Source organism: Hyperolius riggenbachi, chromosome 1 (genome assembly GCF_040937935.1).
Source record: "Hyperolius riggenbachi isolate aHypRig1 chromosome 1, aHypRig1.pri, whole genome shotgun sequence".
In the NCBI taxonomy this organism is placed as follows: Eukaryota; Metazoa; Chordata; class Amphibia; order Anura; family Hyperoliidae; genus Hyperolius; species Hyperolius riggenbachi.
In genome coordinates, this window is record NC_090646.1 from 588,377,802 (window position 1) to 588,403,252 (window position 25,451).

Below are 25,451 nucleotides of genomic sequence, written 5' to 3' on the forward strand. Positions count from 1 at the left end.
CTACAACATGTAAAAGTGTATGCCTTTTTATTGGACATTTTTAAAGTACATGCGTTTTCAGAATGCGTTTCTAAGGGCCCGTTCAGACTGCACGCATTTCCAGCCGCGTTTTGGAAACGCGTGCAGGAGGCCGACACGCACGACATCAGACAGTGCATAGAGTGCACTGTCTGATGTTCACACTGCATGCGTTCCGGACCTGTGCGGTCTGGGAACGCATGCTGCACGCAGACTTGGTAAAAACGCGCGGCTGTCCCATTCACTTTTCAGTGATGGGATCAGCCACGCAACGCACACAAACGCGGATGGCGTGCGTTCGTACGCGCTGCGTTCCGCACGCATGGCCATCCGCATTTGTGATCTGAACGGGCCCTAAAACCCATATGTATCTAGTAATAGATGGGGTTGAAGGGTTCGAGCCACTGTCTGCCTGTTACGTTTGCCTGTAATTCCAATGGTGACCTGTCCCATCGCTTGGCTTTTATTGTGACCAGTCAGAAGGTGAACAGAACAGATCAGTAGTGTAAAAAAAACAAAAAAAAAACAAAAAAAAGAGACTCTGTAACAAATTGTTTATCTTTATTTCTTCTATGCTATAAGTTCCTATGCCTTTTCTAATGTGGTCTGGCTTACTGCAGCTTTTCCTAATTGCACAGTAGCTGTGTTATCTCTGTTATATGATCTAATCTTCTCTCTATAGTCGGCACAGTCAGGCTGAGGCAGTCAGACTGGAATGTGCAGGGCTGCTTGTGATTAGCTAGAAGCTGTACACACCCCCTGCAGGCTCTGTGTGACTAACACACTCTGCTTAGCTGAGCCTATTAGAAGCTGGTTAGTTTGTTTGTAAACACTGCCTAAAACTGGCAATTACAAGCCAGGTTTGCAGCAGAGAATGGCAGAAACAGCACAGAGGGGACCAGGAGCACATAATGAATAGAATGGTATGCTTTTTATTGTAAGAATTTCAGAGTACAGATTCTCTTTAACATTCTAACTCTTCTATGCATTTACAACATTTTTTTTTTTTTTACTTTTATCTGAAGATTTTCTTTCTTTTCCTTGTGCGTGACACACGAGAGCAACAGGAAGTGAAATTCTCCTCAGTGTTGGGTCCAGATTTGTTTTTTTTATTTATTTTTTTTATGTCTGTATACTGGAGCTGATTAAGTTTACAAAGCTAAAACCCTTATTGCGGATTCGCATGCGTATGCAAATTTGTGTACTTTTTTTTTTTTTTTTTCCATGCGAATTCACACGTGTATGCAATTTTATTTTACCGTTGCCATTCATTACCATTGACTTCCGCATGCCTTGATGCAAAAACGCTTAGACAGCGTGGAAAATTGACACAGGGGCAGACTTTTTTCGCCTGCGGGGAGAAGTGAATTTTGCCTGTAATAGAAACGGGCCCATTGACTTGTATTGTCATGCGAATCTGCATGCAGAAAATGCATGCAGGTCCACGATAGTGGAAAACGGACTGCTCCTTTATTAAACCTAGACTTAAAAGCAATGGGATCAGATGCTCAACTCAACCCCAACAAGGTTGTGATTCTTGGCCTTTGAAGAATGTTTCTGAATGACACTTTCCTCAGCCTAGGCTAAATGCAGGAGTACAGACTTCCTGTCCAGCTGTTTCCAGGCAGAACTGTGGCACATCAATGTATTGCAAGTGTGCTGCAGTGTGACATACCGGTAGCTAAACGTGTGGACTCTGTTTTGAGTTGGTTAACATGTATCCAGTTCTTAATTGTATCCTCCTCTTTCTGCCTTACAAAGCAGCAATTATAGGCCAATTATCGGCACGTTTAGTCATGTACTGTAGATTACTTGATCAGTGGACACTAGTGACATGGCAGATGGGTATTGAAAGCAGCATGGGGCGTGAAGAAGGGTCTGAATCTCATGTCTCAAGCAGACAGGTTCACTTTGAGGTTTTGTTGACAATTACCAGTAGTAGCAAATGCCTCATGAACCTTTTCTAATGTGTGACAAGCTTCTATTCCAACTTTCCATGCAGACTACCACTGACTAAAAAGCTAATCATACCTGTAGCCACTGATTAGCTGGAAACGGTTAATTAGCAAGCAGCTATTGTGCTTGCTGGCCTCTGTGTGAAGTCAGTGGAAATTTACATCGGCAGTCTAAATTGAAGCTTATTGTTAATGTACCAGGTCTGCAAATAAAATCCACCTCCTAAAATGATTCAAACGCAGACGTTAGTTACACTTCGGTAAACCTATGGGATGTGGCAGTGCCGTGTCCTGGATACCTCAACTGGGCTCCTATTATACAATTAAAAAAATAAAAGAAACTTAAACACAGGATTTTTAAAATTTTTGGGGGCAATATGGAAAGGAATGGGACATTTTTGGGATTGATTTCTGTGTCTCCATGGGAGAGATTTCCCATCACTTATTCTTGCTCTATCTGGCTTTGTGGAAGCATGGGGTCCTTGTAAGCTGGATCATCTCATCCAGAAGCCAACTGAGTCCATTGTTTTCCCTCCTTACCCCTTTTGCTCCCTGCCACTCTTTCGTGCGCCCCATTATTGTCTCTCTGCCCCCTCCCTAGAAATAGAACCTGCATTTTAGTGATAAGTCTATACTGCATTGGGCCCCTAGCTGTCACCTGAGGGCGCAAGTCCTGATCCAGGCAGGTCGTATTGCTTGCACATGCCTACTCACCTTTAGGCCTGGGACCCACTACAAAGCAATATCGCAATTGCCAGCGATTTCTGGTAGCAAGCGATATTGGAAGAGCTTTTCCTGCTCCTATACAATACATTAGAATGGAGACACTCCCAAAATGTCCTGGGATTGCGATTGCTCTAGTGGAATCTGTCCCATCCATTTACATTAGAAAAGCATTTAAGGAAATTGCTGACTATTTAAAGTGATCCCTAAATGCTCAAAAAAAGCTCTATTGGGTTTCTACCCATCCTCCTTATCGCTTAACAAAAATGTTTTGTTGTTGCATTTGTCACTCTTGGGCTAGGTTCACAGTGGTCAGTTGCATAACTCACGTGTTATAAACAGGGCTGTGGAGTTGGAGTCGAGGAGTCGGAGCCAGAGCAATTTTGGGTACCTGGAGTTGAAGTCGGCGGTTTCAATAACTGAGGAGTTGGATGATTTTTGTACAGACTCCACAGCCCTGGTTATAAAGAATGTGAATTGCAATGGAGACTGGCCATTGACTTTATTACAAAGCCTGCATGCAGCGAGTTAGAATAACGCGATCCGTTACTGTGAACATAGAATTGTATGGCCAGTGAGTTGACATGCAGAGTTATTCTGCAACGCAGCTGACCACTGTGAACAGGGCCTTAGGGAGATTTCTACTTTTCTGTCTTGACATAGAAGACAATTTAATTTATTTTAAGTATTTATATAGCGCCGACATATTCCACAGCGCTGTACGGAGTATATTGTCTTGTCGCTAATTGTCCCTCAGAGGGGCTCACAATCTAGTCTCTACCATAATCTTATGTCTATGTATGTATCGTGTAGTGCATGTGTCGTAGTCTAGGGACAATTAAGGGGGAACCCAATTAACTTATCTGTATGTTTTTGGGACGTGGGAGGAAACCAAGTGGAAATCCCTGCTGGGCGATCTGCCTTGTACATGTCTGAGGCTTTAGTGACCTCTGTAAGGACCCTGCAAGCAGAACTGGGGTGAACGAGTTTGTTTACCTCGTTTTGTAATAGTTTGATTATAGCACCCACTTATAAGCGTTACACTAGTCAGCGGATTGCCACTGTAATCTTATTTCATGCCTGGAAATAAACTCTCCACGTCGTTTCTCCTTGTTTTCTGCTGCTGAACATGACAGTTATACATATGCATAGCATACATCTGAATGAGGGAATGTCCCACTCTAGGTATGACTTCATTCTCTAATTCCACAATTATAGCAATCTACAACAACATCCATATTTAGAGTCTGACATTTAAATCGTGTTGCCATGGGACCCCGTTTTCAGCAATATGCCGCTAGCAGCTATATTTTGCATCATTTCTACAAAGTATACAGTGTGATATGTTGTTTTTACCCAGTACCACAGTTTAGAAACACATTGCATTATGCTAAAGTCTTGTAAGTGGATTACATTACTGTAGATGGAGATGCAGGTCTGTTTGAAATCCTCTACAACACTGAGTAATCTGGACTAAACTGGCCACAGAAGTGCTATGTTGGGAAGCTTTAATTAGGGCCGGAGCCCACTAACGCAGTTGTTGCACAGTTGTGTCTGCTTTTCAGAGACACATCAATGTTACAGATGCCGAATTCAGCTGTCAGTGGGCTCAGGCCCTTAGGAGGAGAACCTTTTTTTTTTTTAATGGAGTAAGAGAGGGTTGGACTCCAACAACAAAACCGAAACATTACTGTATTTAGAAAGAAAAGCTGATCTAATTCCCCCTTATCTTCAAGTAATCACAAGTGTAATTTGAGCTTGCAGCTGTGTCAGCACAGGAATTAGGCAGAATCTGCTAATATGTGAACAAAGGAGGTTAACCCTTTCTCTGCTTCCATGAAACCAGGAAGTAGACGCACTGCAGATTTATTGCAAGAGTTCTCTAAGCTGTAACAAATGTTTTTCTTTAAAGGTTATTATTAGGGATGATCACAGATACAGAGCTGATGCATATTTATGCAAATTCTTATGCAAATATATGCAGCTTGAAAATTGACCAATCAATTTAAACCTGGGTTTAAATTGATTAGTCCGTTTTCAAACTGCATGAATTTGCATAAAACTTGCATAATTTTGGAAAAATGTACGTCTCATTGATCATCCCTAGTTATGCTGTTGCTTCTCTTTTTTGAGCAGAGTGGAAGTTCTGAGTTCAGGTCCCCTTTAAAGGACAACAGTAGCAAGAGGACTAAGGAGGCTGCCATGTTTATTTCATTTTAAGCAATACCACTTCCCTGGCTATCCTGCTGATCCTCTAATACTTTAAGCCATAGACCCTGAACAAGCATATGCAGATCAGATGTTTGACATTGTCCGATGTGACCAGGTTAGCTGCATGCTTGTTTCTGGTATTATTCAGACAATGACGTAGCCAAATAGATCAGCAGGGCTTCCAGGCAACAGGTATTGTTGAAAAGGAAATAAATATTGCAGCCTCCATATTCTTTTCCCTTCAGTTGTCCTTTAAGTGAGTTAGACTTATCTTGATTGAGTGAGGTAGGGCATTCCAAATAGTCATGGTAGCATGACAGAAGAATCTGACTCTAAAGCCCCATCTACATGATATTCGATTCGATTATGATTCTATTTACGATCCGATTAAATCCGACATGTCTGATCGGGATTAGATTCGATTTGCCATTGTTTTGCAATGGCAAATCGAATTGAATCGAATACCGATCGGACATGTCTGATTTTATCGGATTGTAAATAGAATCATAATCGAATCGCACAAAGAATCGTATCCCGTAGATGGGGCTAAAGGTTTTGTGGGGGACAAAGTTTATTAGATCCTTTTATTTGAGGTTGCTGGAGGTGTGGTGTAGTTGCCTTTAGGTATCCAAGTCCTAAATTATATAGGGATTTAAATACAAATAGGCCAGTCTCTAAAAGGTTTCTTCATTTTATGGGTAGCAAGTGAAAGAGCCTTCCCACTACATTGGTGAGTATCTAACTTGCCTATGTGGTGGACTATTAAACCATAAAACTGGGGTGACTCATGTAAATTGAAACCGGTACTGATAATTAGGTGTAACCTACCTTGCATATAAGAGAATAACTGTCGGCTTAGCTCACCAGTCAGAAATTAGCCAGTGCTAAATCAAACCAGATCCGTAATAATTTGTTGGGTAGAACCTGATTATTTCCAGGGTTGACATCCAGCTTCCTCAGAGAGCCCACAAATTATTTGAAGGATTCCTACATAGTATAATGCTGGTAATTAACGGAGTTAAATGAAATCAGAATTTGAATCCCTGCAGTAATTGGTTCACCCAGATGACAAGAGTGGTTTATGTGATGACTATTCCCAGCTGACATGTAGTCATTCTATACGCTGTCACTGATGTCAACCAGCTATTACATGGCTGGAAATTTTGATCTTGTCCTCAGCATAGCTTCATTTTCATTGCTCTTTTTTTTTTTTTATATAAATAAATTCATTTTGTGATAACGTGAAAACGTCTTTGCCTGCATGGTCCTATTTTAATTTACTAGGGCTTGGTTCACTCTGCATGTTCTAGACAAATGTAGAGTCCATGGGGAATGGTGATCCCTTTTCTGTGTATTTGCTGTGTGGTTTTTCTGGTGCACTTGAATAGGAAGGTAACACAATCATACCAAATATGCAGCAAGCAGCACATTTAAAACTCGTGCAGAACTCATGCGATTTATTACAGGATTTGTATCAGTTGTAACGAAGAAATGTTTTTCTTTAAAGATTATGCTGCTGCGCATCTTTTAGAGCAGAGAGGAAGTTCTTAGTTCAGGTCCGCTTTAAGAACAGGAAATGGGAGTTTGATAGGTGGGAACATTGTGGCAAACCTGCCTCTTGTCTATATGACATCGAATGGACAAGGCACAGAAGTGTGTAGATCAAGCATGTCTCTATGCTTACATTTAGGTAGCCTTACCTCGAGTCTGGTATCCTTTCAGTTCAACATACAGAATACATTTGACTATTGTTGGTTACGTGATAACTTTGCATCTCATGGTCGTTCAATTAAATTTAAACTAAAATAACCGCTAGCAACATTTCATGGTCATTTGGCTATGAGAATGCAGTGTTCTCCCTAGGCTCTTTTAGCCGGGTGCGCCTCCCAGCTAGTTTTGATGAGCACCCGGCTGTCATCGGCTCACCTCCTCCTATGCTGAAAGCAGAGTTGCACACAGAAGCACCAGCCATGCATTTTCTCATCACACCATACCCGGCTATTTTTTCATGCCACACGGCTGGAAAAAAATTCTGGGGAGAACACTGCAGTGCAGCCCATAATTATTCATACTCCTGGCAAATTTTTACTCAGTCTAATCAGCAAGTCATTTTTGGACAGGAAATGACATAGGTGTCTCCCAAAAGATAAGACTACGTACAAGAGGCATTATTGTGGAAAAAATATTTCTCAGCCTTTATTTACATTTGATCAAAAAGTGTCCAGTCCAAAATTATTCATACCCTTCTCAATAATCAAAAGAGAAGCCTTTATTGGCTATTACAGCAATCAAATGCTTCCTATAATTGCAGACCAGCTTTTTGCATGTCTCCACAGGTATTTTTGCCCATTCCTCTTTAGCAATGAGCTTCAAATCTTTCAGGTTGGAGGGTCTTCCTGCCATCATCCTGATCTTTAGCTCCCTCCACAGAGTCTCAATTGGATTCAAGTCAGGACTCTAGCTGGGCTACTCCATAACGTTAATGTTGTTGTCTGCTAACCATTTATTCACCACTTTTGCTGTGTGTTTTGGGTCATTGTCATGCTGAAATGGCCACTGGTGCCCAAGGCCAAGTTTCTTTGAAAACTGCCTGATGTTGTCATTGAGAATCCTCATGTATTGCTCTTTTTTTCATGGTGCCATTTACTGTGATTAGGTTTCCTATTAGGTTCTCACCACCATGTTTGACAGTAGCGATGGTGGTTTCTTTGGGTTGAAGGCCTTTACATTTTATGCCACATGAAGGAATCATCATTGTGACCAAACCATTCAATTTTTGTTTCATCTGACCATAACACAGAAGACCAGAAGTCTTTTTCTTTGTTCAGATGAGCATTTGCAAATGCCAAGCAAGATTTGTGTGCTTTATCTCGAGAAGTGACGTCCTCCTTGGTCTTCATCTGTGGATCCAGCAGTGTGCAGTGTCCGTTGGATTGTCTGCCTCTAGACATTGCCACCAGCAGAGCCCAGATTCACCAGTATGGCCTTGGTGGTGATTCTTGGATTCTTTTTCACCTTTCTCACTATCCTCCTAGCCATTGCAGGTGTCACTTTTGGCTTCCAAACACGTCCTCTGAGATTTTCCACAGTGCGGAACATCTTGTATTTTTTAATAATATTTTGCACTGTAGCCACTGGAACTTTAAAACACTTATAAATGGCCTTGTAGCTCTTTCCTGACTTGTGAGCAGCCACAATGTGCAGCCGCAGGTCCTCACTAAGCTCCTTTGTCTTAGCTATGACTGTCCACAAGCTAACTGCAGAGAGCTGCTGTTTTTCACCTGTTGAGTTGATTAAAACAGCTGTTCCCAAATTATCAGGGTAATTAGGATGCTTTAGAACAGCTTGGACTGTTTGGAATGGTATAAAACTTTAGATTTTCCCACAGACTGTGAAAGTTTGTGAAGGGTGTGACAATCCAGCCCCGCGATCCCGTCGAGATCTGCTCCCGTTAGCGTACGCAGGAAGTACGGGCGCAGACGGACAACGAGACCGGTTGCTGGATCGTCAGAGGTAAGAAAGTAAAGAAAAGGGCGACAGAGCGTGCCAATCCCGTCTAATCTGCTCCCGTTAGCATACGCAGGAAGTACGGTGAACAGACTGACAATAAAGATTGGTCGCGCAGCTGCCGACAATATGTAATGGGACAAACATCCACCAATCCCGTATTACTAGGCCACTGTTGCCATGCAGGTCTCATGCACTAGAGACTGCTGGAAGCAAATGCACTGTGCGTAGTAAACGGTTAAGATTGGTTGGAGGTGCCCATACATGTACAATTCTGATTGTATATACAATCGGTAAACTAAAAAATATCGATTTCGCGCTGGAAATCGGGTAAATAAAGTAAACTGCCACCACTCTCTCAAGTTCAGGGAGGAAAGAGACTCCCGCTATCATAATACGGTAGCCAGCCCAATCACGTTCAACACGCTCAAGTCACCGTTCGGGGAATAGCCACTTCCGACGGCTTAAAGACTGTGAGCAATGTGACGTTAAAGAAAGGTTACTGGGTCCCTATATGATGCAATCTCGAATTGTATTTACAATCGAGAAACTAACGTTATCGATTTCGCACAGGAAATCTGGTACTAGCTAATCCTAGAAGGAAGAAACGGTTATTTACAACCTAGCTAGCAAATCAACAATCATAAGCAAATCATAAAACAATGCGGTAGTATGACTGACTCTTCAGAGGGCAGATTCGTTATAGCAGCAATCAGATGACCAGAACAGGCACAAGACTGAACGATAAAATCGTTAGTTTATTTCTAAACTACATACACACAGCTTATTTTAGAACAGATTGATTGGACAGAGAGAAGAGAGGAAGAGAAACAGAATGTCTGATTATATACAGTTCAAATACCGTTATTGGTAGTCCATGCGGCAATCGCAAGTCTTTGGCGAAAGTCCCAAAATGGCGGTTGCCATGCGGCCAACAGGCCTTTGTTAGAAAGTTCAAAGATGGAGGTTGGCCCGTGTCCCTGCGGGCTGCCAAGATGTTACTAGGCATCAGATTGAAGGTAAAGGACTCAGAGCTTTCTGGGCTCTGTCTGGTTATAGCCCCTACTCCAGCAAGGAGGGGTTAGGGGGCGTGGATCACACACCTCTTTGCAGCAGGAGGTCTCTGCCCCTCTTATAGAGGGAAGAATTTAGCTGAATCATGATAAGTGTGCTCATCTGCAAACCGTACAAGTTATGTTAAATCTAATAACATTTTTAGGTTTGTCAGAATTTATCAAGAACGTTGATACCAAACTTGGGGGGTTTAGAGTGAACGGTGACCCCAAAATGCATATCTCTGCTTTGGCAGGGCTTACCTTGAATTCAGAAACATCCAATCATGTGGTTGGTTCCGAATTTCAGAATAAGCGGGTTCTTAAGGCCGTTGCCTATTTGGAAAGCCATCTTTATGGCAAAAGATGGATTTCATATTTGTGAGATCACAGAAAGGTCAGCTGGGAGATGGAATCTCCTTGATCCTTCAGCTGAGGTAATCCTGGGAGAACCCCCAGCTGTGATCGGTTCCTAGCAGTCTAGAGGAAGGGGCGGTTTATTAGCTCCTGTCCATCTAATCTCTGATGGATGAGCTATAACCTTCCAGGGATGCTGGAGAAACACTTTCACACTGAGGTGAGAAAAGCTGTAATTAGAAGCTACCAAAGAGCCAGGGTTTGTTAGCATTTGACCAGGGAGAGGAACTGTATTAACCCCTGGCTCCCCTGATCTTCTTATAAACCAAGCCTTTCCCTCTGCTGTCACTTTTAATAGTGGCGACAGGGAATATTTTATAAGGCTCTAACTACTTTTTTAGGACGAATAAACGTTGATTCGTCACAAAGGGTATGAATCATTTTGGACTGGACACTTTTTGCTCAATTGTAAATAAAAGCTGGGAATTGTTTCCCACAATAATGCCTCTTGTACATCGTCTTATTAGCTTTTGGGAGACACCTATATCATTTCCTGTAAAAATAAAAATTATTTGCTGGTCTGGTTAAATAAAAGTAACTTTAAGTCAAAATTTGCCAGGGGTGTGAATAATTATGGGCAGCATTGTATGTGGCATCCGTCTGCAAGCCGATCTGTTTTGCATGACAAACTCCCATTATCCAATAGAAAATGATGAGGTACTGTCAAATTGAGCATTGGTTATTCTTACAGGCTCCTGTTGTATTAAATGAAGAAATCATTAGGAGCCTTGCAGTTGCTCTGCGTGCTTTCATGTTTGCAGTAGCATTAGTGTTTCTTTTGCATTAGCTACATGGATGTAAATCCTATTTGTTCTGCTCATCTGTTGAACATGGAGTAGTTAGCGAGGATGCTTGATCTGCTGAGAACAGTGCGCATCAGTTCCAGCCTTGTTGTTTTTGTACTGCAGCCAGCACATTGTACTGAGGGATGCAGAGGGACTCAGGCTGGCTGCAGAAGCTGAGCGTAGACATCAATTATTTCTCAACAAGGACAATTAAGAAACAATGCATTTTCTGTATGTTAGAGGTACAGGAGGATTACCCCCCGGAACTGTGCTTTTCTTCGAAGCGATTGTTGGTTTTTTTTTACACTGACTCCTTGCAGAGGAAGGATTCGGTCACATGGGCTATTGTGTACATGCTTATCCTTATGTCTCTGTATTCATTTCCTAATTTGTATTCTTCTTCTTGATTGATTTACTGTTATAGATTTATTACCATTAGGGATGACCAATGAGATGTAAATACTCCATGTTCATGCAGGATTATGTACATTTTTATGCAAATATCTACAGCTTAAAAATGGACCAATCCCACCTAGGTTTAAATTGATTGGTCCATTTTCAAGCTGCATATATTTGCATAAAGATTTACATAATACTGCATGAACTCAGAAATATTTGCATCCCATTAATCATCCCTGATTACCATGGTGGTTAAAGTAAAGTGAACGAAGGACAAACAAAAAAATGAATGAAGCCCATGGCTGGCTAGATTACCTCTTAAAGGGGGACTTCAGCCTAAACAAACATACTGTTATTAAGTTACATTAGTTATGTTAATTAGAATAGATAGGTAATATAATCTTTTACCCACCCTGTTTTAAAAGAACAGGCAAATGTTTGTGATTCATGGGGGCTGCCATCTTTGTCATGGGGGCAGCCATCTTTTTGGTTGAAAGGAGGTGACAAGGAGCAGGAGACACAGTTCTAACTGTCCTGTGTCCTGATAACCCCTCTCAGTTGCACACACTAGGCTTCAAATGTCAAATTCAAAATGTAAAAAAAAAAAAAAAAAATCACCAAAACAGCAGAACAAGAACAACATCAGGAATCCCATCATGCTTTGCACAGCATAAGGGGAAAACTGCCCGGGCAGTTTTCTTCTGTGCAGCTAAAAATGAGGCTTGTATAAGAGAAACAAAGTTCTGATGCTGTGAAACTGTTAAAGAAACACCAGGCCTTTTCAGTGCTGCTGAGTCGATTTTTAGTCTGGAGGTTCACTTTAAGGTGCGTACACACGTACAACTTTACGCCTGATTGTCGTTTAAACTGGACGTTCAAGTGCAAACAACAAGTCTTTCAGACGTCATGTACACACTGACAAACAATGCGGCTGATATGCTAATTTACCTAATTTACATGTCGTTTAACCAACTTGATAATGGACTAGATAGAACAATGGACTAGATTAAATGACTGATCAAAGGACTTGTTTGAACGTCTATTAGTTAACCCCCTTGGCGGTATGAAACATTCCGCCAGGGGGCAGCGCAGCAGTTTTTTTTTTAAATCATGTAGCGAGCCCAGGGCTCGCTACATGATAGCCGCTGCTCAGCGGCATCCCCCCGCCCGCTTCAATCACCTTCGGCGATCTCCGATCAGGAAATCCCGTTCAAAGAACGGGATTTCCTTGAGGGCTTCCCCGTCGCCATGGCGACGGGGCGGGATGACGTCAGCGACGTCGGGACGTCATTGGGACTCCAGATCCACCCCTCGGCGCTGCCTGGCACTGATTGGCCAGGCAGCACAAGGGGTCTGGGGGGGGGGGGGGGGGGGCGCGCCGCAACGAATAGCGGCGATCGGGCGCGCGGCGGCGGCGATCGGGGTGCTGGCTCAGCTAGCAAAGTGCTAGCTGCGTCCAGCAAAAAAAAAATTATTTCAATCGGCCCCAGCAGGGCCTGAGCGGTACCCTCCGGCGGCTTACCCTGTGTCACACACGGGGTTACCGCTAAGGAGGTTAAACAAACGACAAATGCTGAAATGCTGGGAATACACGGTTCTTTACTGCCGTGCGTTTGTCTCGATCCTTTTTGCTGCTCGATTCTGCAGTCGATTCTCTTTTCTTCTGCTCTTTTTTTCTTGTCTTTTCCCATTCACTTCTATCAGAAATCGAGCGGCAAAAGAATTGGAAGGGAGATCGGACATGTCGGAAATTATCTATCGAACCATCTAATCACCTAAAAAAAATGAACCGTGTATTCCCAGCATAAGAGTTGTTTGTACACATGTACGGACCGAACAGTGGTTTGAACGACAATTGGTCCAATGGATCCGCTGAGCGTATCAGGCAAACCGGCTGTCATCAGTCGCTCGACAGCGCATACACACGTCCAACTTGTCGTTCAACAAGGCAAGCCAGTGGATAAGTTGTTTCGAAAACGTTGGACGTGTGTACGTACATTTAGGCCATTTTCAGACGGATGGCGGAACTGCTGATTTGCCGAGGAGTTCAGCCTCCTACCTGCCAGTGCACTTTAAATGCAGCCGGTTTGAAGCGGTTCTAACACCACACGTCATGTCAAGTTTGAGCACAACTGCGGCCACGCTTAGATCTTGCACTGTGTGTGTGTGGGCTAACTGTACAGCGCCGGTACCGGGCAGTAAGGTGCGGTAGAGCAGCTGATAGGCGGTGACTTCACCGCTTGTCAGCTGCCCCTGTGAAAGGGCCCTTAGTGTCCTGGCACCACTCGTTTGTCCTCAGGGTATCTCCTCCCCCCTTTCCCCTGCTCCCTGTTCCCCATGCCTGGTCCTCTTCATACAAAATGGATTCCTCCCGTCGAATACCAAAACCAGGAATGGACCCCGTAGTGGCGCTGTGTGATTTAGAACTCTAAAGGGTGGGAGGACAGCAAAAGCAATTCCTCGTCTGCAAGTGCTTTCTTTCACTACGCAAAGTTCGAAACGCGCACTTGCGCAGTTCAGAATAGCTCTCTAGGCTGCTTGAAGGAACTTCTGGAAGGGGCAGGAGTTATGAAAACAGACAAAGAGAAGCACAAATGGGCTTCATTTACGGTAATCGGTTTTCCCTGGTTCAGGGAGACCTTAATTTACCACTGGCCGCAGATACTATTGTATTAATTACAATGTGCTCGGGTGGTAGAAGATATTGTGGAGAACATACTAAACAGCTGTAACAAAGGATTTTTTTTTTCTCTTCAAAGGTTATTATACTGTTGCGTATGTTTTAGAGCAGAGAGGAAGTTCTGAGTTCAGGTCTGCTGGAACCTGCTTCCATGGCCAGCTCAGTCCCCTGACCTCAATCCTATTGAGCATTTGTGGGACGAAGTAGAAATAAATTTACTATTTTTCCCTCGTTTGATGGTTGGCTGCACTTGTGGGATGGTGGTATTAGGGGTGGTGTTGGTTTTTTGAGGGGTTGGGGGGGTGGGGGGAGGCCTATACATTCTAGTTAGGTCCCTACATGCAGTATTGCCTAGGCCAGGGTAGCGTCAGCTGGTTCCCCCAGAGCTCCATGTAACCCGTGTGCCAGCATTGTGTCTGGGGAGGTTACAAGGCCCACAGACAAGGACTCCATGTCATTGGACCATTTTAACCCGCACCAAGCTGGTGTTTCATTATACAGAGCAATAACATTGCATGGATTCAGTGACCTCTCCACTTCCACCTCATTTGTAGCAATTTTCCTGGCTTATTTGTACAACTTTTCTTTAACTACTTCTAATGAAGGCATTAGAGAGGACTTTATTACTGTTCCCAGATATAAAGTAACATGTTGATAGGCTTGGAGAGGGATACGTCTGGCTGATTTATGATCCAATACACACTTGTTGGAAATCATTCATCATAAATTCTCGAGGCTTCGGCGCGGTTGCGATCGGTGGAAATGATTCCCATGCTGCAATAGGCTATTACGTTCTGCAGGAAACCGTTTTCTGCGTCTGTTTTCTATTTGTGATTAATTTATTCAGGACAAGCGTTTCTTTCCATAATAATAACAATCACGGAGTAAAGTTGGCCATCTGTGCAGTAATGGCCTAGCAGACTGAGGAAGGATTGGGGATAATTTAATCTCTAACACATTTCAGCATACTGTATTTCCTTATTAAATAAGATGGGGTATATTCATATTTTCTCCAAAAGATGCATAAAGGCCTGTACACAGTGCTGTGTTTGCATTGCGTTTTTAGAATAGCAAGATCTTTTGAAAAATCATGAAAATCGTGATGACCTGTACACAGCAGTGTTTTTAGAAAAATGCAGTCGTAGTGTCTGCTGCGCTTTTTAAATGCTGCGTTTGAAAAAATCAGTGAAAAACACAATGCATGCGATTGTCATTTTTTTTTTTTATGTAAACTATTTTAGGACACCTGGAAAAGAGAGCTGATGCGGCTCGATTTAATAAGATCCGACAGGTCGGATCTTGCTACCGCCAATTCCCTGCTAGTTTCCCACGAGGGGACAATGGCAGGGAATCGAGCGGAAGATAAGCAGTGCGGGGACGAGCGAGTATCGAATCCGGCGCGGGCGAGCGGGGACGCGGAAGAGGCGACCCGGCGGCTAATCGAGCCGCCGGATCGCTGCGTGTAGATTTAGCATAAAAATGTAGATGCTTATCCCATTGTAGCGCTGAGACCCCCAAAGATCGCTTGCGCCCACATTGCACCGGCTCCATAAATCGAAAAGGCCGAGCCCCTCAGGATCCTTGGTACTGAACATGAGGGTCTCCGACCAGAGACTTTCTTTTTAAAATGCAAGAATATTGGAGCAGTGATCACTGTGATTGGCTCACACTGTTTACGGGGTCAGGAGCCAATGAAATCGGCTCATGAGCGAGATACGGAGCTCTGCTGTCAGTGTGAGAGCAGAGCTAGTGGGCTGCAGTGGCAACAGAGTGGTGCGATTGGCGAGAGTGACAGGTTCGCGCAGTGAGAGTGATTGTGTCTGAAATCTACACCCTGGCAGAAATAACCAAACTGGGTGTAGATTTCAATCAATGCCGTCCGGAAGCAGTTAAACAAAAAATAATTTATTGAAATACAGTTATGTCATCACATTCTAGAACATCACAACTCTCCAGACCCTTAATTACTTCTGACTACTGTATATTCCGGCGTATAAGACGACCCCCCAACTTTCCCAGTTGAATACAGCGCCACGGAATATGTTGGCGCCCTATAAATAATAGCGTTTGAGATATACTCGCAGTATAAGACTACCCCTCTTCCAAGGCACACCAAATAAAAAATAAAAAAAAAAATCATAAACTGGTGCTGTGTATGAACAGAGACTGGTGCTATACTGTATGTGGTACCCAGTATATAACAGTACATGTACGATTGACTGGTTGGATTGGTCCACTCTCCCTCTCCCTAAGTGGATTGGTCAGCTCTCCCTCTCTAGCTGTTTATCAGAGCAGTATGGAAGAATAGATCGTGCTGTGCCCATAAAACACGCCTCTTTCACCTCTCTGGCCCGCCTTTGTATCCTATTTGCCTCCTTCTCTGCCTCTCAGATCTCACACATGTGCACCTGTCATTAACAGGATAGGGCGTATCACCCGGCATCAATGACATCCGGCGTATAAGACGACCCCTGACTTTTCAGATGATTTTCAAGGGTTAAAAAGTAGTCTTATATGCCAGAATATACTGTATTTCCTTTTTCCATTTACAACACTCTATTTACAGAGAGTCTGGCACTTGACAACAATTATTGTTCTGTGCAGGGCTGTGGAGTCGGTAGACAAATCATCTGACTCTGACTCCTCAGTTTGAGTCCTCAGACTCCTTGACTCAAACTCCCCTAATTGGCATATAACAATCTTGTTGATTAAAAGTATGTTAAATTAAAAGGCATTTCTTCACTCCAAAGCTTAGTAATGTTAAAGCTATATTAAGAGGGCATCTGCTTTTGGGAACAAAAAGCTTCTAGCCAGTATCATAAGATATCTGCTGGGTTCCAGCTTGTAGCTCTGCCACCTTGCAGAAAAAGGTATCCACCTTTTTTATATCGGATATAGAAAATGCCAGGGCCATTTTCTGCAAGAGGGTAGATCTATGCACATATGGTAAGAATACCTGTAGAGAGTGCAGACAGGAACAAAGAACATTGATCTGGCCCTAGGCAATCTAACTGTGGCTGCATCTAAAGCCTGGCACACACCATGCAATTTCCCGTCAGATAAATGGGTCAAATTGATCATTTCCAACAGGTCCGATCTGATTTCCGCTCATTTTTCTGATTTGCATATGGGATCAGAAAATTGATCAGAAAAAGGATCGGAAATCCGATCGGATCTGTCAGAAATTCTCTATTGACCTATCTTTCTCATGGGAAATTGTTTGGTGTGTACCAGGGATAAGAGTAGGCAGGCGGCATCACTTGGCAAATTCCGGATAGATTTCATGCTGAAATCCATTGGGAATTTGGTCTGTGGTGTATGGCCAGGCAATATATCTATCTATGTCTGTTTCTATCAGAGAGAGAGACGTCTCATGGTCGATCTGCACCTACATCACTAGATGCATAGTCACTTTACTGTTGTACCATGTAGGATCACAAATCCTGGAGAGTGGTTTTAATCTTTTGGAATATGGATGGATTGTTGCTGGTGTTTAGCAGTACACATGCGTACAGTCAGGTGACTCCTTAGTATTTGCAGGATCTCTGGGTTTGCTTACTTATTTTGTGCCTGTGATGTCCTATAGAAGTTTTGCAGATGTTTCAGTCAAAGTTTCAAAGGACAAACAAAAGGAAGTTGTAGGAAGCCTACAGACAAAGGCAGCCGTCCAGGCAGGAAACCTCCTGTACAGCCCCCTATCCCCTCTGGAATCTGGAAATGAAGGGCCTGTTAATTGGCACATGGGGATTTGTAAATATTTATGCCAACTATTAATGCAGTTCACCTTTTGAAATGGGGTCTACCATATAATTATGTGAGATTTGACTTCTCCTCTCTGTTTGCAGCAATCGTGGATGATGAAAGGCTCTCCGCGGAAGAAATGGATGAAAGGAGGCGACAAAACATTGCTTATGAGTATTTATGCCACCTAGAGGAAGCCAAAAGGTAACCAAAATCTCCTCTTACATCTTCCTTTGTGTTTTAATGAGCAGCTCATCTAAGCATATGCTGCCACAGCAGATGACCGTACCGCTACGAATACACTGCAAAACTTTATAAAGTGTAAAAATTTTGGGTAGAATTTGCTGTTTAGACCTAAATATGTGTTTGGGCTCAAACCCACTAGCGGTCTTTTCTAAGCACTAGTGATTTGAAAAAGCTCTTGCTAATGCAATGCTATGGGGGATATAAAATGACATCCCTCAAGTGGGATCACACCCATAGCATTACATTAGCAAAAGCTTTTCAAATCACAACTGCTTAGTAACACCTTAGTATCGTACTGCTAGTGGGTTCCAGGCCTCAACCCATAATAAGTATTATTTCTAAGCCTTCTGCTGTCTTTGTGTCTGTCCGGCTCCTCCTGCTGTGCCCGCTCTGGCTGCTGCGCTGATTGGATGGTGTGCATGCACTAGGATGTCCATCGAAATGGAGGCTGCACTTCTGCCACGTGTATTGAAGTGTGCGCCACCGACTAGTAGTGTTTATAATTAGTTCTGTATATTGAGTACAGTAATTTGGGCGCTAGCTATCGCCGACTAAATTACAATATAAACAATGTGATTCAGCAATAGCTGGAGTCCAAATTATGTCTCCACCTAACTAATTAGGTTATCAGTAGGGAATTTGTTTTAAAAATGGCTAGAAACCTTTTCAACAGCAGAGTAAGCCATCGTTTGCCTTCACCCAGCGCCCAAATTTCCCAGCTCCTTTTTTACATGCGCACACATGGCTGGGTTTTGGGGTGGGAGAGGCAGTGTAGCAGTATAATATACGCTTCTAATTCAAGTGAAACTGGACGCAGGTGTCGTAATCATCCAATGTGCGCCTTTAAACCCATGGTATTCAGACACTTACACACTCAGTATCTTCTACAAAGGACCCACTTGTATGTAGATATTGCTCTATCCAGCAATACTCACTAAAGGGCGGTACACACATTAGACTCTGTTGAGAATGTAACATGTACAGTCCTCTACTGATGTCTTTCCGAGAGACCCAGAGTGTCTGATCCTCTTGGCTAAGCACATACCGGTAGTTCCCCTCCTTACCTCTCTTGCTACAAGCCAGCCTGTTTCCTATGTCATCTTCCCTCCTGTGCCCTCCATAGCAAGGCCCTGGCCTTTGTAGCCTTTTCAGAAATCCAGCCCTGATCTAAATATACAAATACTGTATATACTCGAAATAAAAGTCGACCTTGTGTATATGTCGAGTGCAATATTCAACCCTCTTAACCCTCCTGGCGGCCTATTAAAAACCGCCAGGGGGCAGCGCAGCAGTTTTTTTTTTTTTCATTTTTTTAAATCATGTAGCGAGCCTAGGGCTCGCTACATGATAGCCGGTGTGCAGCGGCATCCCCCCACCTGCTCCGATCGCCTCCGGCGATCTGCAATCAGGAAATCCCGTTCAAAGAACGGGATTTTCTGGAGGGCTTTTCCTGTCACCATGCCGACTGTCGTGATGACGTCATTGACGTCGTGACGTCATCGGGAGTCCCGATCCACCCCTCAGCGCTCGCTGGCGCTGATGGGCCAGGCTGCGCAAGGGTTCTGGGGGAGGGGCGGCGGGTAGCGGCAAATCCGCGCTGAGCGGCGGCGATCGGTGTGCACACGCAGCTAGCAAAGTGCTAGCTGCGAGTAGCAAAAAAAAAATAATTATGCAAATCGGCCCAGCAGGGCCTGAGAAATCCTCCTGCACGGCTTACCCCGAACTACGCTTGGGGTTACCGCCAGGAGGCTTAAAGTGGATCCGAGGTGAACTTTTACTCCTTGCATAATTGTGTTCCTTTCGTATTGTTTATAGGGCATTCCTCAAGCCAAATGCTTTTTTGTTTTTATTTTAATACTCTAATTCCCTATAAACTAAATAAACCACGCCCACAGGTTTTCAGAGAGCCTTGGCAGTAGCAAGGGCTCATGGGAGCTCAGTCTGGGCAGGAGGAGGGGGAGGTATTCCTAGCCATTGATTTCAGAGACAGAGAGGAGGAGGGGGGGATTAGGTTTTTTGCACAAGATACAGATAAGCCTGCCTCTGTAATGTTTACAAACAACATGGCTGCTGTCGAATCACAGGAAGAAATAATAATTTTCTATTAAAGCTGTTTGCAGCTAGATTTGCTGTGTAAACTATCTAAACTTTAGATAAGATATATAGACAAGTTACTTGTTATAGTTAGTTTTTCATCTCGGATCCGCTTTAAGCTGGAATTTTTTTATTGACTCAAGTATAAGTCTACCCAGCAAAGTTAATGGCTGCACTTGGGGCTCAGGAGGGGTTAATGACTGCACTGCATATAGTATTGCAGCCATTAACCCCTTCTGTCCCTCAAGTTCAGCCAATACCTCCTCCAGGCCCCCAAGTGCTGCAATTATTCACTCGTCGTCCTGCAGCCCAGTATCTCCCCCCCCCCCCCCTTCCCCAACCCCTTTCCTTGTTAATTGCTGTGGCCAGGACTTTCAGACCTGTGTTTTCTTGGCATTTCCTTTCCACAAAGTATCACTTACCACATTGCTGCAAGTGGGAATGTCACTATTAGTACACACATTACTCAGTGTGCTCAGTGTTTCCCATGACTTGTGTATAAGTTGACCCCTATACTTTTATGAAGTGAATCAGACCTAAGTTTCTAGACTTATACTTGAGTACATACAGTAGCTAAATTAGTCAGTAAGCAAGAGAATTGAACCCACAACCTGTTTGAGATGAGTATAATTGAATGTAAGTGTAATTTTCATATACACATTCTTCATCATCCTGGTCTTGTCCACCCTATATGCTCCTGTCTTTGCTGAGCGTAGTACACTGCCCTCTGATCCTTGGTCTCCTCTGATTCTGGAAATAAAAATAGAACAAAGTATCTTGGATGTATAGGAAAGAGTGTTTTCCTATGACTTCAGGCAGGAAATCTTCACCGTGTGTAAGTCTCTACCATCAGGATGTCTTCCCGGTTTAGCTGCCACTGACGGGAAGCACAAGGGATGTGAGCCTCTTTCTTCCTATTTGATCTCAACATTGAACACAAGGAAAAAAGAAACACCAGGAGCCACAAAATGTGAAATGCGTACAATATGGAGCATTCTAATTGAATAATACTCAGTTTGGGCTACCAAACAGGTTCTAACAGTCACTTGTACACATTCAGAAAACCACCTATTCACACAAGGAAACCCGAGGAACTGGGCAGACCCAGCGAAACATGTTGCACTTGTATTTTTAGATGAAGTATTTTACAGTATTACAGTTCATACCTTTCTCTAATGAAGTCCAAAGCAACATAAAACCACTTCTGGTTGAGTCATATATGGCTCTGGAAAACTGATAAGCTCCAGGTCTGCTGTAATCCTTTGTAAGTACATCTGCCCATTAATGATACAATCTGGGTTGTACAATATTACCAAATCTGTGTCGTAGAAAGGTAAATGAAGTGTATATACTGTAAATTGATACTTTTAGTCCCTCCTATTACATAAATGTAGTAAAGTATTATTGATAGGAACTTTTACACTGGGCAATGATTTGGATACTCCGCCCACTGTTCTGATGTGATCCATTGTGGGTGGGATTTCTCGCCAAGCTTTGAAGGAGAGAACACTATTGGATGCAATGCAACAAGTTTATAAAGGTGTTTTTCTATTTTTAAACTCCCTTTTCACCATTTTTGGTGCAAATTGCCACTTTAAAAACAGCCAGTCCGCATGTGCAATAGAAGTCAATGGCAGCCTCATTTTCTGGTGAATGTCTGTTTTACACTTCTGATCTGTGATGCTTCATTTGAGGTGAAAGGGATATGGAGGTGGACAACATGTCATGGGAGGCTGGTAGGGGCCACAGGGAAGGAAAGCCTACAGTGATCTTCCAGCTGACCCCTTCCCCCTTTGACAGGTACTTTAATTATACCTTTCATAGTGAACTCCATTAAATAGAATTAACTGCTCTGATTGAAGGGCAGAATGCGCACTGATGTGCTTCAGTAACTCGTGCCTTTAAAGAGAAACTTGACTGCATATAAATCAGAAAAGGATTAAGATGAAACGTAGCCCTAGGCAAGATAGCAGTTTTTGCCCACTGCTGATAGTCACCTGGCTTTTTTTAGTAAGATTTGGAAGGGGTAGCATCCACTAGGAACATGGACTTTCTCTAAGCCCTAGGCAAATGCCTAGGGTAACCTTGTGGATGATCTGGCTCTGATAAATACGTAATCAATCAAATGTTAAAAGTTTTACAATATTTAGAAATTTACTCAAGGTTTGTCCTTTGTAGCATCTCGCCTCGACCTGATTTAAATTCTTAAAATTTATCAGCGATGCCGGCATCTTTACTGCTGGAAAGTTGAATCGCAATGTTTTTTTCCTCCTGGAAGTGAGCAACAGCATCACATCTCCCAGAGTGCTCTGGGGGGAAAAGGGTACATAACCTTATGGTCTAGCTTACTCATCACAGGAAAGACACAGTTGCATTTTAATAAACAATTTCGCACAATCAATTCCCCTCTTCGGCCTCTGACACATGGTGATTGCTAACTCTATACTTATACTGCAGTTGGTATCTGATTACAGTAGTGATGCCTCAAATGTCATAGCAATTACTGTGTACTGTAGGTGATGGTCACATCACATCAAAGATGACATGTCTGGTCCAATGAGGCGAGAGCTAATAGTTGGAACTTTGTAGCAGCAATCCTGCTGGCCACATGCAAATGTCCTACTTCCATACAGGGAGAGGGCTCCAAGCACAAGCTCCTCCTATTCAGCAGGCAAAAGAGATTTTCAGGTGTGTCCACTCAGGGGTCTTCTGGAACTTTCACACCTGGAAGTCTGTGAAAGGTCCACATGCTCACAGCAGCTCACTAATTTTCCTAGACGCCCCAGCATAGCCCTTTATGGTAAATGTTCCCAAGTAACCAATAGAGACTTTCTCCTCCTAATAGTAGGATAAATGTCTGCATTTGTAAAGGGAATGTCTCAGCACCAGAAGCTGCAGACTGCTTTTCAGCTCTCTCGGGCTGGAGCCCATCTAGACAGTATAGTATATATTTCAGGTTTCTTTAGCTGACAAGAAGGCTGACCCAGCACCTTCAGCAGAACATCACAACACTTTGCCTCATTCAGCTGAAACTGCCAGCTCAGGCTTATTCTGTAATTAACTCTGACCACTGAGGTCAGTTTCACAGCACAAGAATGTGAAAATTCAGCTGGTGATTGTGGCATTTCATATAGTTAAAATAATACACATCCCAAGAGACCTTTAACCTGCTGTATATTCCATGCGTGTGCTGGATCGCCCTGCAATGGACCTCCGGCATTGGTGGTTTCATGTACAGTTGTTTTCACACCAATGCATTTTTTCAGAGCCTGTAACATTAAAGTAATCTAGCCTAATTGTATGGTTTTCTGTTTGTTCTGATTATCGAGTTAACATCATTTATAAACTTACAGTTCAGACTTTGCATTTTTCTTTTTTTAACTTCATGAGCAAAATCCAAACCTTCCTCGTGAAGGACTTACTGGTGCAGGACCAAGGTAGCCAAACCCACAGGAACCTGTGCAAGAAGAGGGCCCTCAAGGCTCAGATGAGTGCTAAAAGCAGTGACTTTATTACTTCAAACGGACACAAAATGGCAAAAGACATCCACAGAAACAGCTGGCGTTGTGGTTCTTCCCATGTCTGTGTGGGTTTCCTCCAGGCATTCCTGTTTCCTTTCGCATCCCAAAAACCTACAGATATGTTAATTGGCTTCCCTCTAAATTGTCCCCTAGACTGCGATATATACACTAGCTGATACTATGGTAGGGATTAGATTGTAAGTCCCTCTGAGGTACAGTGCATAGTGGTTAGCGCTCTCGCCTAGAAGTGCCAGGTCTCCAGTTCGAATCCCAGCCAGGTCAACATCTGCAAGGAGTTTGTATGTTCTCCCCTTGTCTGCGTGGGTTTCCTCCGGGTACTCCGGTTTCTAATCTTTCTCAAAATAAGTCTATAAAGGTTTACCAATTATTATCAGGGCCAATTAGCTGAACTGAGATAAAGCACCCTTCCTATGATTAATATGAGGGGTATGTAGCCATTTATACTGTTTATTTCAACCTGTAAAGACCCAGGTTGTACGTCGTGTCTTGGAAATTCAGAAGAGCTGCAATCAATGCAGGCCAGTTCTGAATCAAATACAGCTTAATTAGGACATTAATGACACCCACCATATCATTGTTATGTACAACAGGAGATATTGGCAGCGCTTCCAAGTACAAGCTGTACTCGAGTTGACCAGCAGCATAGATGTGTACAGGAAGGTTACACAACTTACATTCAAAACAGATGCAGCAAAGCGGCACGTTGGCTTTCAAAACAGTTTGCGCACAGATTGTTAGGTACTAGACTCTTCCACGACGATGACGTGCCCTCACGGAAGAGACCTAACCACTAGCTAAATCTAACCACTAGTTAACAGTTTAAACCTTGTATGTACCTGAGGCTGCTAGCTATAAATGGTCTACACATTTTCTAAAGAACATGGAAAGATTGGCAGCGCTTCTAATCAGGCTGCAACTGAAATGAAACCAACAGAGGCGTACACCGCCCCCCCCCCCCCAGATACGTAAATACACGCCTTGAATACAAATCAGATGCAAAACTATGCATTGAACGTTGATCTAAATAAATTGAATGCAAACTGATACTCATGGATGTAGCTAGCCATAAGCAGACTTGCATATTTGTACAGGAGATATTGGCAGCGCTTCCAAATAGAGGTTGTACCAGAGTTGACCTGCTGCATAGATGTGCAGAGCCGAGAACACTGGCAGATTTCACAACTTGCATTCAAAACAGATGCAGCAAAGGAGGATGTTGGCTTTCAAAACAGTTTGTGCGCAGATTGTTAGCTACTAGACTCTTCCACGGCTATGACGCGCCCTCATGGAAGAGACCTAACCACTAGCTAACAGTTAAAACATAGTATGAACCTGAGGCTGCTAGCCATAAATGGTTTACACATTTTCTGAAGAACAGGGAAAAGATTGGCAGCGCTCAATTGGGCTGCAACTGAAATGAAACCAACAGAGGCATGCACCACCCCACAGGGACTTGAATACACTCCTTGAATACTACTATACCTACATCCTCCGTTCTGCCTATAGATTTTTGCTGTGAGACTGCTGATAAAAAATGTAATGTGCAAATGTTAAACCACAACTCTCGCCAAAACCTTTGTTCACTTTTTTCTTTTTTTGAAACGGCATTGAACCTCTTGTGAGCTTTTAGTTGGTGTTTCCTAATTCGGGAGAATTGTTGTCGCTTTCTAAAAGGAAATAAAGTAAATCCAGCAAGTTGTAGAGTGAAAATGAGACTAATGAATATACGCTCTGATGATGAAATTGATTACTTAGTAGTTACATAGTTTGGTTAAAAAAAAAAGACATCCGTCAATCAAGCTCAACCAGGAGAAAAACAAACAAAAAAACACCATCTTGAACCTGCACATATCCCAGTTGATAAAGGGAAAAGCAAAAGAAAACTTACAAGGCCTGGACCAATGGGAAAAATTCCTTCCTGACTTCAGATGGCAGTCAGATAAATCCCTGGATCAACTCTCCCGAGAATTACCTAGTAATTATAGCCGTGGATGCCCTTCCATGCAAGGAAAGCATCCAAGCCCTCTTTGAATTACATTACATTAGACCGTATATTCCCACGTGAGATCCTCTTTCAGCTT

The 25,451-nt window shown here is 43.1% G+C and overlaps 1 protein-coding gene across 3 annotated transcripts in view; it reads left to right on the forward strand.

Annotated features, from left to right (window-relative positions):
• Positions 1 to 25,451, forward strand: part of IQGAP2 (IQ motif containing GTPase activating protein 2) — a 436,318-nt gene that overhangs the window by 98,334 nt on the left and 312,533 nt on the right. For all 3 annotated transcript variants that reach the window (XM_068248838.1, XM_068248829.1, XM_068248846.1), the window contains exon 2: positions 17,593 to 17,692. In XM_068248838.1, coding sequence (XP_068104939.1) covers positions 17,593 to 17,692 — 100 coding nt within the window. The remainder of the gene's footprint in view (positions 1 to 17,592; positions 17,693 to 25,451) is intronic.